The sequence below is a fragment of the Ahaetulla prasina genome, chromosome 13 (genome assembly GCF_028640845.1).
Source record: "Ahaetulla prasina isolate Xishuangbanna chromosome 13, ASM2864084v1, whole genome shotgun sequence".
NCBI classification, from domain to species: Eukaryota; Metazoa; Chordata; class Lepidosauria; order Squamata; family Colubridae; genus Ahaetulla; species Ahaetulla prasina.
The window spans coordinates 8,285,212-8,298,852 of NC_080551.1; the positions used below are offsets into that span (position 1 = coordinate 8,285,212).

At 44.7% G+C, this 13,641-nt stretch overlaps 1 protein-coding gene across 4 annotated transcripts in view; it reads left to right on the forward strand.

Annotated features, from left to right (window-relative positions):
• Positions 1-13,406, forward strand: part of IGDCC4 (immunoglobulin superfamily DCC subclass member 4) — a 105,425-nt gene extending 92,019 nt beyond the window's left edge. For all 4 annotated transcript variants that reach the window (XM_058156557.1, XM_058156559.1, XM_058156558.1 and 1 more), the window contains exons 17-21: positions 1,614-1,751; positions 2,974-3,070; positions 6,716-6,953; positions 9,672-9,833; positions 11,966-13,406. In XM_058156557.1, the coding sequence (XP_058012540.1) occupies positions 1,614-1,751; positions 2,974-3,070; positions 6,716-6,953; positions 9,672-9,833; positions 11,966-12,499 (1,169 nt within the window). In that variant the 3' untranslated portion in view covers positions 12,500-13,406. The remainder of the gene's footprint in view (positions 1-1,613; positions 1,752-2,973; positions 3,071-6,715; positions 6,954-9,671; positions 9,834-11,965) is intronic.
• Positions 13,407-13,641: the final 235 nt, after the last annotated feature.

Sequence of the window (13,641 nt, forward strand, 5' to 3'; positions counted from 1 at the left end):
TGCAAACTATTATCCATCATTAATCATTAATTTTCATTTATTACTGATTCAGGCCTGCCCGACTGCCACTTCCTTTCTTCACAACCTCCCTCTCTACCCTCTACTACTTTCACATCCTTCATCTCCTTCGCTTTACTACTTCCTCTCCTCCTTCTCCACTCCTCCCTTCTTCCACCCTATCTAACCTTCTTATTCCCCTCCTCCTTCTCTACTCTTTCCTACTTATTTTCTTCCCTCCTTCTACTTCTCTCTCCTTTTCTTTCTGAAATGGCAGTCGAGCATCCCCAATATTTTATCTTTAAAAGCATTTTTTCCCCAACCTATTTGGCCGAATAGGTTGTAAAAAAATGCTTTTAAAAGTAAAAAAAAAGATTGTGCGCCACAGTTGATCACCACCACCACCCCTGTGCACATACTTACCCCTTGCCTCCTTTTGGCGTGCAATGCATGTGGACGTACATGCACTTTGCATTTGGTGCGTGGTGCGCACTGCGCATGCCTGAGCACAACGCGCATGCGCAGCCAGAGAACCAGTAATAAACCGGTTCAGATTTCACCACTGACTTTAACTCCAAGAATTCCCCAGCCATTTACAAGGATGATTAGGGGACTGGAGGCTAAAACATATGAAGAACAGTTGCAGGAACTCGGTATGTCTAGTTTAATAAAAAGAAGAATAGAATAGAATAGAATTTTTTATTGGCCAAGTGTGATTGGACACACAAGGAATTTGTCTTTGGTGCATGTGCTCTCAGTGTACATAAAAGAAAAGATACGTTCATCAAGGTAAAACATTTACAACACAATTGATGGTCAATATATCAATATAAATCATAAGGATTGCCAGCAACAAGTTATAGTCATACAGTCATAAATGGAAAGAGATTGGACTAGGGGAGACATGATAGCAGTCTTCCAATATCTCAGGGGCTGCCACAAAGAAGAGGGAGTCAAGCTATTCTCCAAAGCACCTGAGGGTAGGACAAGAAGCAGTGAGTGGAAACTAATCAAGGAGAGAAGCAACCTCTGGTGGCTCAGACTGCTAAGACAGTCTGTTATTAACACAGCTGCTTGCAATTACTGCAGGTTCAAGTCCCACCAGGCCTAAGGTTGACTCAGCCTTCCATCCTTTTTAAGGTAGGTAAAATGAGGACCCAGATTGTTGGGGGCAATAAGTTGACTTTGTATATAATATACAAATGGATGAAGCACCTGAGGGTAGGACAAGAAGCAACGGGTGGAAACTAATCAAGGAAAGAAGCAACTTAGAACTAAGGAGAAATTTCCTGACAAGGAGAACAATTAATCCGTGGAACAGTTTGTCTCCAGAAGTTCTGGGTGCTCCAACACAGGAGGTTTTCAAAAACAGACTGGACAACCATTTGTCTGAAATGGTATAAGGTCTTCTGCTCGAGCATTGGTTGGACTAAGACCTCTAAGGTCCCTTCCAATTCTATTATTCTGTTATTTTTTTATGGGCATTACTTTTTTGAGCTCCCCCATGTGTATTTCCCTGGGGAGCATGGGTCCTCTGGGCAAGAAGAAAGCAGTTGCAACCTTGGGGCTGGAATATTGGAATCTGATGCCACATCCAGAATTCCTCTCTTCTTCAGGCAGCACCTTCAGCGCTGAAGTTGATGGGTTGGAGAGCAACACCAGATATTTCTTCAAGGTGGGAGCCAAGACGGTTATAGGATCAGGACCATATTCTAGCGTGAAAGATGTACAGACCTTGCCAGAGGGATTCACAGGTAACGGCTGATGGTTTCTTTTGCCACCTTAAAAAGTAGGGAGGGCAGGGGTGGGGTGGACTGGGAATAGGAATGAGAAGAGAAGAGAAGAGAAGAGAAGAGAAGAGAAGAGAAGAGAAGAGAAGAGAAGAGAAGAGAATTACAAAATAACGGTAGAATGGAATGGAACGGAACAGAACGGAACGGAACAGGAATATAGAATAGAATCGGAATAGGAAAATAGAATAGAATAGAATAGAATAGAATTAGAACTAGAAGAGGGGATAGGAATAGGAACAGTAGAACAGAACAGAACAGAACAGAACAGGAATATAGAATAGAATGGGAATAGGAAAATAGAATAGAATAGAATTAGAACTAGAAGAGGGGATAGGAATAGGAACAGTAGAACAGAACAGAACAGAACAGGAATATAGAATAGAATGGGAATAGGAAAATAGAATAGAATAGAATTAGAACTAGAACTAGAAGAGGGGACAGGAATAGGAACAGTAGAACAGAACAGAACAGAACAGAACAGGAATATAGAATAGAATGGGAATAGGAAAATAGAATAGAATAGAACAAGAAGAGGGGATAGGAATAGGAACAGTAGAACAGAACAGAACAGAACAGGAATATAGAATAGAATGGGAATAGGAAAATAGAATAGAATAGAATAGAATAGAATGGGAATAGGAAAATAGAATAGAATAGAATAGAATAGAATAGAATAGAATAGAATAGAATGGAATAGGAAAATAGAATAGAATAGAATTAGAACTAGAACTAGAAGAGGGACAGGAATAGGAACAGTAGAACAGAACAGGAATATAGAATAGAATAGAATAGAATCGGAATAGGAAAATAGAATAGAATGGGAATAGGAAAATAGAATAGAATAGAACAAGAAGAGGGGATAGGAATAGGAATAGGAAGAGAAGAGAGAGAAGAGAACAAAATTACAAAATAACAGTAGAATAGAACAGAACAGAACAGAATAGAAGTTTAACACTTTAGAGAACCATTGTGGTATATCTTGACATGGAATTGCCATCATGGGGATTCGGGATCAGGTCCTTCCACATCAACAGAAGTTCATGAGGAGGTTTTTACCAGTCCCTCCCTCCCTCTCTCTCTCTCTTTCTCTCTCTGCCCAGCCTACCTTCCGGGATGGTTGTTAGAAGGAAAGTAGGAAGTCTTCCTCTCTGCTTTCATGTTCTCCTTTGTCCTCCACCTGCAGATATCTTAGTTCATTCAGTCACTGGGGTCACGGTAGCCATCTGCCTCCTCTGCATCGTCTTCTGTGCCTGTGCCAGCTTTCGCAACAATTACCTGAAGTAAGTCTTGGGGTTGATGTCATCTCCGGCCCACTTGGGGCCACTTGTCTGCCTTCTCCGCCTCGTTAGGCTTCTGCCCCAGTTCAAGGGTGAATGTTGTCAAAGAATTGGGAAGCGTGGAATCGACGGTGCCCTATCAAAAGATGTATGTTGGGAGGGATCGTTTCACCTTTTAAATGCCCCCACCCCCCTGTGAAAACAAGTCAACCAAGCAGAAACTGGACTCTGTCGTGTCCCAAAGGTGCTTTTCAAAATGAGGTTGGACTTGGGTTTGTTTTTTTTTCCTCTTGAAGACTGGAAATGATTTGTCTTGATTTAACAACTGAGTTCAAACCTAGAATTAAGGAGAGGTTTCCTGACAGTGAGAACAATTAATCAGTGGAGCGACTTGCCTCCAGAGGCAAAATGCACCAGTACCGTATATGTGGTACCTTGCTCAATAGTAGTACCTGTGAGAGGGATCTTGGAGTCCTAGTGGATAACCATTTAGATATGAGCCAGCAGTGTGCAGCAGCTGCTAAAAAAGCCAACACAGTTCTGGGCTGCATAAACAGAGGGATAGAATCAAGATCACATGAAGTGTTAATACCACTTTATAATGCCTTGGTAAGGCCACACTTGGAATACTGCATTCAGTTTTGGTCACCACGATGTAAAAAAGATGTTGAGACTCTAGAAAGAGTGCAGAGAAGAGCAACAAAGATGATTAGGGGACTGGAGGCTCAAACATATGAAGAACGGTTGCAGGAACTGGGTATGTCTAGTTTAACAAAAAGAAGGACTAGGGGAGACATGATAGCTGTGTTCCAATATCTCAGGGGCTGCCACAAAGAAGAGGGAGTCGGGCTGTTCTCCAAAGCACCTGAGGGTAGAACAAGAAGCAATGGGTGGAAACTGATCAAAGAAAGAAGCAACTTAGAACTAAGGAGAAATTTCCTGACAGTTAGAACAATTAATAAGTGGAACGACTTGCCTTCAGAAGTTGTGAATGCTCCAACACTGGAAATTTTTAAGAAAATGTTGGATAACCATCTGACTGAGATGGTGTAGGGTTTCCTGCCTGGGCAGGGGGTTGGACCAGAAGGCCTCCAAGGTCCCTTCCAATTCTGATGTTACGTTATGTTATGTTATGAGGTTGTGGCTGCTCCATCAATGGAGGTTTTCAAGAAGAAACCGCACAGCCATTTTGTTTTGACCTAGGCTTCCTGAGAAAGCATAAATCAACAATCTTAGTTAGTTGGGTGTTCTCCTGGATGAACAGCTGTCGTTTGAAGATCATTTGACGGCCGTCTCCAGGAGGGCCTTCCACCAGGTTCGCCTGGTTCGTCAGTTGCGCCCCTTCCTTGATCGGGATGCCTTGTGCACAGTCACTCATGCGCTCGTTACCTCCCACTTGGATTATTGTAATGCTCTCTACATGGGGCTCCCCTTGAGGTGCACCCGGAGGCTTCAGTTAGTCCAGAATGCAGCTGCGCGGGTGATAGAGGGAGCTTCACGTAGCTCCCACATAACACCACTCCTGCGCAGACTGCACTGGCTACCTGTGGTTTTTCGGGTGAACTTTAAGGTTTTGGTTACTACCTTTAAAGTGCTCCATGGCTTAGGGCCTGGGTACTTACGGGACCGCCTGCTGTTACCTCATGCCTCCCACCGACCCGTACGCTCACACAGAGAGGGACTTCTCAGGGTGCCGTCCGCCAAGCAATGTCGGCTGGCGGCCCCCAGGGGAAGATCCTTCTCTGTGGGGGCTCCTACCCTCTGGAACGAACTTCCCCCGGGTTTATGCCAAATACCTGACCTTCGGACCTTCCGCCGCGAATTGAAAACACATTTATTTATTCGCGCGGGGCTGGCTTAAATTTTATTGGTTTTAAATTTTTTATTATTAATTTTTAATGGGTTTTAGTTTTATATGTTCCAAAGTTTTTAAGCCAATTATGTAATAAGTTTTTTAATTCGTATTTTAATTGTATATTGCACTGTTTGTTTTACCTTGGCTGTATACCGCCCTGAGTCCTTCGGGAGAAGGGCGGTATAAAAATCGAATAAATAATAATAATAATAATAATAATAATAATAATAATAATAATAATAATAATAATAATAATAATAATAATAATAATAATAAGTCCCAAAAACCCTCTTTTATTGAGACGGCTGTGAATTATGGTCATTCACAGCCCATAATGATTCACAAACAATCTGTAAAGATTCTGACAGATATTTACTCTAGTTGACACAGTCTTTCCGGGTTAAGATTGATAAGCACCCACCTTTATCTCCCTTGAAATGCTGCCAGAGACCTAATTGTCAATTAGTTACTCACGGCCAAATGGAGCACAGAGTCAAACAGGGCTTTTCAGAGCTTGAATTGACTATATGAACGAATTGCTTCCTGCAAAGGCTCACGTCTCTTTTATGTTTTGTGGGAGGAACCAATCATCTCCAAGCCTTACTCCTGAGTCGCCCTTTTTCCCCTTAATTGTTCTTGCCTTCCGGCAGCTCTGCACATGCACACACTGGGAACAGGCTCACACTGTTCTTCTGCCTCACTGATGTCAGATTCCGGAGGCTCCAGAGGCAGCACATAACTACCAGATGGCCCTGGCCCCCTCTCTGCCTCTGACGCAGAGCCCTTGTCCGAGCCTTCCCCAGACTCCAGGACTGGCCCATGTTCCTCGCCAACCTCCTCACTGTCTGGCTCTGCTGGTCACTGGTGGGCCACAACACATTTGTCCGGAATGGTTTAGGGTCTCCTGCTTGACAAGGGGTTGGACTATAGATCTCCAAGGCCCCTTCCAACTCTGTTATACTGTATTCTATATTGTTCTGTTTCCCTCCCCCAATACTTCCAAGAAAGAGTCAGTCAAAGGCCTCCTCTTCTACTTTATTTACATAGATAAATGTCCTGGCCACGTCTACCCACGGGCCTGCCAAGTTTCTGGAGATAACGAGGAAATTATAGATAAGGCCAGAATTACTCACGGATGTATTCTTCCCTCCATTGATACAGTTTGCCCGCGCAAATTCATTGCTTTGTCCAAGACAAAAAACCAGGAAGTCCCGCCTCCTATTTATAGTCTCTGCAGATGTCACTGCATGACCATCATTCCTTGGCTTTATCCCAACGCTGCTTCTGCTGCGCGCGCCGGTCACGTCTGCGCAGTCTTGCATCACTCCAAAACTGTTCTTGGGGCGTTGCCAAATCAGAAGAAGGCTCGAGAGAATCAGGCCTTGCCGGCCCCTCCTCCTCCCTTTGAGTGGGTGCCAGGGAGGGAGAGGGCTCAAGAGAAGCAGGGCTTGCCAGGTCTTCTCCCTCACTTTCTGAATCATCCAAGTCCAGGAGTCCGGGTCCAGGAACCTGGGTCACAACATATATGATGGCAACTATTATGAAAAGGAGGTATAAGCCACCAGATTGGACAGAGAATCGGAGATTAGAGGTTTGCAGTTAAAACTCAATACCAGCAAGCCGTCAAATATGAATAAACAAAACTACAAGAAACTACATAACAAATCTCCACCATCATTACGAGCGGCATTTGCTACTAAGATCATGACTTCCTTTACAGGCTTGTGAACAGCCTGGGACCAGGGACTATGGTGTTCTTGGTGAGCAATAATTGTCTTGTTCCTTTTCGATAGGAAATCTATGCCTGGTTTGGATTCCCAAGCTTCAGGAAGTCATATGTACCACCACCGGAGCCGACAGGCAGTGCCTCTCTCAGTAATCCCTTCAACTTCCCACGAAATGGAGTCCCTTATGGCTCCCCTATCTGACGGTGCTCCCTCGCCTCCGAGTGATTGCGCAGAGTTGACCGAAGCCCGTGGTCTCATCCGTGGTCATCCTCTGGAGGACAATGTGGGCCACATCCCAATAAAGGTATGTGTGGTGATCTCTCATGATGTAAGAGTCAAACACACGTTCTTCCTCGGGATGAGAGCCCAGAGTCAAATCCAAAGCTCCCTTTTGTTATAATTCATGCAAGGGGATACATGATTGTAACATCATGATAGGTCAGTGAAGATGCATGCTTATACAGTGAAACAATATATGATTGGCTGAGGTACTGCCTATTCAATGAGTGCTAAGCTGAGATAGATACCTAAAATGATTTCTCTGTTTTCATCTGCTGGTACCAGTGTGTGTCAGGTTCCTCCCGAGAGCAGAGATTCCCTGGGAATGAGTCAGAGGCAGGAGACTAAAATTCACATGGTTCAGCTGCTAGTGGTCTGCCAACTAAACAACCTGCACGTATATAATCTCTACAGGTATGGCCATGGTCCTTTCATTGTGTTCTATGGGAACCCCCATTCTTCTCATGTAGATCCTGTAGATTGTCTATCCCAAATAGCAAATGCTGCTCTGTGCACCTTTAGGGTTTAGCCATGCTGGCTACATACAGTAATGGCCAAAATTGTGGAACCTTTTTGGGAAAAGTTAATAGAAGCCATCATTCCATCTTGATTTCACATGATAACAGCTGCAGAACTAAAAGACTTGGTTCACTCCATGGGAAGACATTGTAAGCCTGTAATTCATGCTAAAGGTTACCCAACTAACTATTAACTGATATGGGGATAATTTTTGTATATCTCGTTTTTTCTACGTGTTTCACTTTTCTTCTTTATACTGCAACTGCTATTCTAATAGCAAATCCTTCATAAAAATTATTGCATTGCATTATTGATTAAATTATCTTTCCATTGATACAGCATATAATTTTATGGTACTATTACTCCAAAAAAAAATGGTGTTATTAGCTAGTTTTGGAAAATACACTTTTCCCAAACGGTTTCCACAATTTTGGCCACTACTGTAACCACGAAAATCTCCTCCAACAACCCTGGTTCCCTCGGCTTAAGAAACGGAGATGAGCACTGCCCCCTCGTGTCGGACATGACTGGACAAGGGAAATCTTTATTTTTACCTATTATAACTTCAGATGGTTGCTAAACGAATGGTTATAAGAACTACCTATATTGCCTTCAATTGCCCTGCCCCCTTTTTTTTGGCACCCTTCCCACTCCTTTGCCCATTTAAAAGGTCCACTTATAACGTCCAAGTCCAGCATTTATAAATGTATTGTAAGCACAAATGCACACAACCGGCACTAAATGCAGTAAATCCTGCCTACAATTGTGTAGCCGCTAGAGGGAAGCAACTGCGCTGCTGAAAGTTGAAAGTTGATCTGCTAAAACATCATTGTGTGTGTGTGTGTGTGTGTGTTTGTGTGTCTTTGTGTTTTTCCTGCTTTTTGCACTTCATGGGGACAAGCAGGAGACTTTTCCATCTTGAAAGTTGTTTGCAAGCACGTGTGCGTGTGTGTGTGTGTGTGTGTGTGTGTGTGTGCACGCACACACACAAACACACACACACACCCCAGAGGTTCTGGAGAAGCGGTAGTGGAAATTTTGAGTAGTTTGGAGAACCGGTAAATACCACCTCTGACTGGCCCCACCACCATCTATACTCTACCTCCTGAGTCCCATCTGATTGGGAGGAAATGGGGATTTTGCAGTATCCTTCCCCTGGAGTAGGGAGGGAATGGAGATTTTACAGCATCCTTCCCCTGCCACGCCCACCAAGCCATGCCCACCAAGCCATGCCACGCCCACCAAGCCACCTCCACAGAACCGGTAGTAAAAAAATTTGAATCCCACCACTGATGCACACATACACACTCTGCTCAGTTGGCTGCATTTCTTTTTATAAAACAATGGCTTTTATTTTTTTGACTTAACAGAAAAAGGCAAAAGAAACAGAAAGTAAAACCAGACAAAATATTGTAGATATGAAGACTTTTCATACATGTATATATGCTTCTATAATTTTTGAACAGTGACAATTTGGTTACAGTATTCCACTGCCTCCAACCTTCAGCTGTGTTACTATCCATTATCCTTGAAGAAGTTTTTGAGTTTCAAAATAAGACAGAAAATCAGCAGCAGCAACCACAATACCTCAATTTTTATACCACTTTCCAAAGTATTTTACCCCTTCTCCACCAATTCAAGATACAGGTGCTTAACTTCGAAACTCTAAATTCTTTGAATCCTCAATTCCCAAATCTTCCTATTTCAGATTTCCTTTCTAATGAAGTTGTGTATTTAAAGTCTTCTGCTGAAGTTGTTCTTTTAGTATCTTCCAGAAATACAATAGTTGCCAACTAGAGGAAATGAAATTATATATGTATGTATGTATGTATGTATGTATGTATGTATGTATGTCTTTGGTTATTCGGGTTTTCTCCCGCGTAAAATTGGAAGTGTCTTGGCGACGTTTCGACGAAGTCTCATTCGTCATCTTCAGGCTGGGTGTTTACAGCTTCGTGCTTCTAGGAGAAATGTGTGATTGCAGCTGTTTTGAGAGTTTTTCCAGATTCCGTGTTGTGCTTTTCCTAGCCAAAAGCCTTTTTGTGTTTATCCAGGTCTTTTGTCTTTAAAATGAAGCTGTGATCATGTTATTCTATATTATGCTGAGCACTCTTGTGAAGCACTGTGAAATTAAAATCAGAAGGAAGAGCAAATAAAACAGCTTTAAGTAGATAAATGCCAGTGTGGGATCAGAGATAATGTGCCTTTTCTTTTGATTCTGCAGCCTCCATGGGAGAAATCGCTGAACAGCTGGACAAACAGCATCGCCGGCTACGGGGTCTCCATTCCGAAAGAGCCCACCATGGCTTTGAATGGATCACTGAAGATGGCTTCCAATGGAGGACAGAAGCTCTTGTTGCAAGCTCTGGTTTACGAGGTTGTCACGGTGTGTATTCCCAGCAGGGAGACATTTTCTGTCCATAGTGGGATGGAGACCCACCACTTCGTTAAAAGACCAAACTATGGAGATGGTGGAGAAGTTCTCTTAAGGTGCTCAGCTTCACTTATCACACTGGTTTTGGGATTTATCATGCTTTGAACAGAGCACTGTTTTCAGAAGATGCGCATCATTGGGTCATTTCTGCTCTGGATTTTGTACATGGCCCAACAAAATAAAATAGCAAAATAAGCGCCCAGCCTCTTAGAACTAAGAGAACATAGAACTAAGGAGAAATTTCCTGATAGTGAGAACAATTAATCAGTGGAACAACTTGCCTCTAGAAGTTGTGAATGCTCCAACACCGGAAATTTTAAAGAAGAGGTTGGATAACCATTTGTCTGAAGTGGTGTAGGGTTTCCTGCCTAGGCAGGGGGTTGGACTAGAAGACCTCTAAGGTCCCTTCCAACTCTGTTATTCTATTTCTCTTTCCTGGTGGTTTCCTGGTATGCTGAATAGCAGGATTCTGAAGGTACCCTAGCCACAGTTCACCTGGCTAAGAATTATTTATTTATTTACTGAATTTATATTGCTGCTTATTCACCCATGGCGACTCAAGGCGGCTGACAGAACAAAAGACCACATTTAAAACAATAAAAACTAAGAAAAAGAATCAAATATAGTACAATATAACAAAATCATGCCCCATCTCCTACTGCCCCAACCCGGCAGCAGCAGACCACACAAGCCATTTAATGGGCTCCATCCCGCTCTGGGTTCCCTAGGCTCACTGGCAGAACCAGGCCTTCAGCGCCTTCCAGAAGAGTATTAGAGTGGGAGCCATTCTAATCTCTGTGAGAAGATGTTCCAGAGAGAGGGAGCCACCACGAAGAAGGCCCTTCTTCTGGGTCCCACCAGGTGTATCTCCCTCAGGGATGGGACCCGCAACATTCCCTGCCTCCCAGCTCTGATGGGTCGGGTAGATGTGACTGGCAAGAGACGGTCCCTCAGATAATTATGGGTGGTCTAATCCAGGGGTGTCAAACTCAAGGCCTAGGGGCCAAATCTGGCCCGTGGCGTGCTTAGATCTGGCTCGCAGGGTGTTATGTCCTCCTCACCTCCGTCCGAACGATGGCTTAATTAGCCGGCTCTTATCAGCTCTGGCAGCAAAAGAGCCAGCGTCTGCCAAGAGCCCTCAATAGCTGCCAAGACGCTGGTGAGTCACAACCTTCAGCTCTAGTCAATCTGTGGATTTGCCTGATACAAAGAGACACACCAGCTCTTGCTGCCTTTTATATCCTGTGGGGTGTGGCTCCATGACTCAGCACTTCCTAGGCCTGCCCCTCCCCTGCTTCTGTTGTTCTCTTCTCTCCTTTCTACGAAACCTGGGATTGAGCCAAGCCTGATTGCTGTCAGCTGGGTCTGCAGGCATGGCCTGGGGGGTGGGAAGAGTCAGGAGAAGGAGGCCTCATTATCTCTTTCGCTTGGCCTGCTTCTGGCTCCTGGAGCTGATCCAGGGAGGCCGGTGCTTCCGAAGTAAGTCCTGATGGCCCTTCCCTCTCACTGTCCAAGTCACTTTCTGGCAGCAGGCCCGACTCCAAGGCATGTTCGGGCATGGGGCCAGGTTCGGGGGCGGGAGCCACAACACAGGGCCACTCTGGAAACAGCGAAGAACCGGCCCGCGGTGCCTCTGCCAGTGAAAACAGAGCTCACAAGGGCCACAGGCAGCACTCCCAACCTGTTTTCACTGGTTTCAGGAGGCTGTTGCAGCCAAAAAGGGAGCTCGGGAGCCCGTTTTCGCTGGCAGAGCACTTGGACCACCACAAGCCCCCTCAACATGAGTGACCTCGAGCTGGCCATGCCCACCCCGGCCCCCAAAGTCAAACACAACCCTGATGTGGCCCTCAATGACACTCCTGGTCTAATCTAAGCAACTGTAAAGAATGGCACGTTGGGTGACTTAGCATTTTTCTCCTGTTTCTACCTTGAGCTTCTTGGGTATGTTCTTGAAATATGTTCCTACTCACTTAAATTTGGATTCTTGCATTAACAGGGAGTTGGGTTTGTTGATCTCAGGGGCCCTGTCTGTTTCTAGAGTTCTAAAAATTCTTCTTCTTCTTCTTTTTTTTTTGACTCCCAAGAATGAAGTGAAAAAGGAGCACCCACCCAGTAGCCTCAATCAACTGGAAGCCGAGGTCATTGTCCATTCGGATTTCTTAGCCTCCAACCGAGATGGTGGTCCCCAACTCCACATGCTGGAGCTGGAAAGGACTCCCTGTGAGGAATGTGAACCAGAAACAGTCCCTGGGGAAGACGTACCTGAGCAGGTTTCTTATAGCCCCTCCCAGCAAGATCTCAGTGTTATATCCCAAGACCGAGATGGCAAGGGTCGGCCTGAAGCCCCTGATACCTTGCTGAAGATCAAGAAAGAAGATCACCAGAGAGCTACCAAATTACATGGAGCAGACGGAGGGCTCCCCCAGACGGGAGGAAGTTTGGACGTGACGGGAAGCGGGGACTCTGAGTCATCTCACAAAGGGGCAGTGGACACACAGCCCATCTTGTGCGATGCTCTTCCCACCGGCCAACCGCAAGGCCTTCTGCACAGCGGCCTCTCTCATATAATGGACTCTCCTTCCGGGTTTGAAAACGCAGCGTGTGTCCACCATCTTTGATGAGAGCTTCGATTAAATTATTGGCTGAGGCAGAGCTCGGAGAAACAGAATAGCTATAAAGATTAGGCCTTTGTGGCACTGAGTAGTCTCGTAAAGCACGGTTGGAAAGGGAATGATATTAGGCCCCGTAAGATTTTATAAGGAGGACCTTCCCCCCCACAAAGTATTGTGTCTGCTCTCTCTCTCTCTCTCTCTCTCCCTCTCTCTCCCCCAGCCACTCTGCAAAGGCTACTGAGAATCGGCGAACTTCATGCCAATTATGAGGTAATGTTGTGCCTCACAAAGACCCAGGAGTAGGCAGCATAAAGCCCATAATAGGTCTCTTTCCAGCCCACCAGCTACGTACACCATTTTAGTACAAGGTGCAGCTGTCACGCATAACCGAGGAAGATGGTTTCATGAGACGCCATGAGGTTGGTCCTGGAGTTGAACTGCTGTTCTGAATGTTGTCGCAGCTCTTAGGTACCCTTCTTCTACGTCTCCAAAGGATGAAATGAAGCAGAGATGGAAAGCAATAAGTCAGATGCCCTGAGAAGGTTTCATATATATATGTATGTATGTATGTATATATGTATGTATGTATGTATATGTATATATTTGTTTTCTGAGGTTTTCGCGGGTGTTTGTATGTAGCTCTTTGGTTATTCGGGTTGTCCCGCATAAAATTGGAAGTGTCTTGGCAACGTTTCGACGAAGTCTCATTCGTCATCTTCAGGCTGGTGTTTACAGCTTCCTGCTTCTAGGAGCAATGTGTGATCGCAGCTGTTTCTTCCTTTTAACTTTCAAATCCCCAACCAATCAGAACACACCTCCACCCAATCAGAACACAGCCAAGCTCCCAACCAATCAGTTCAAACCCCCACTAGCAGTTAAAAGGAAGAAACAGCTGCGATCACACATTGCTCCTAGACGCACGAAGCTGTAAACACCAGCCTGAAGATGATGAATGAGACTTTGTCGAAACGTCACCAAGACACTTCCAATTTTACGCGGGAGAAAACCCGAATAACCAAAGACCTACACACACACACATATACATACATACATACATACATACATACAGTATATATATATATTTGGCCAACACTGTTTTTACTAAGAAGACACACTGGTCTCCAAACGTCCATCACGAACTGTAGAAA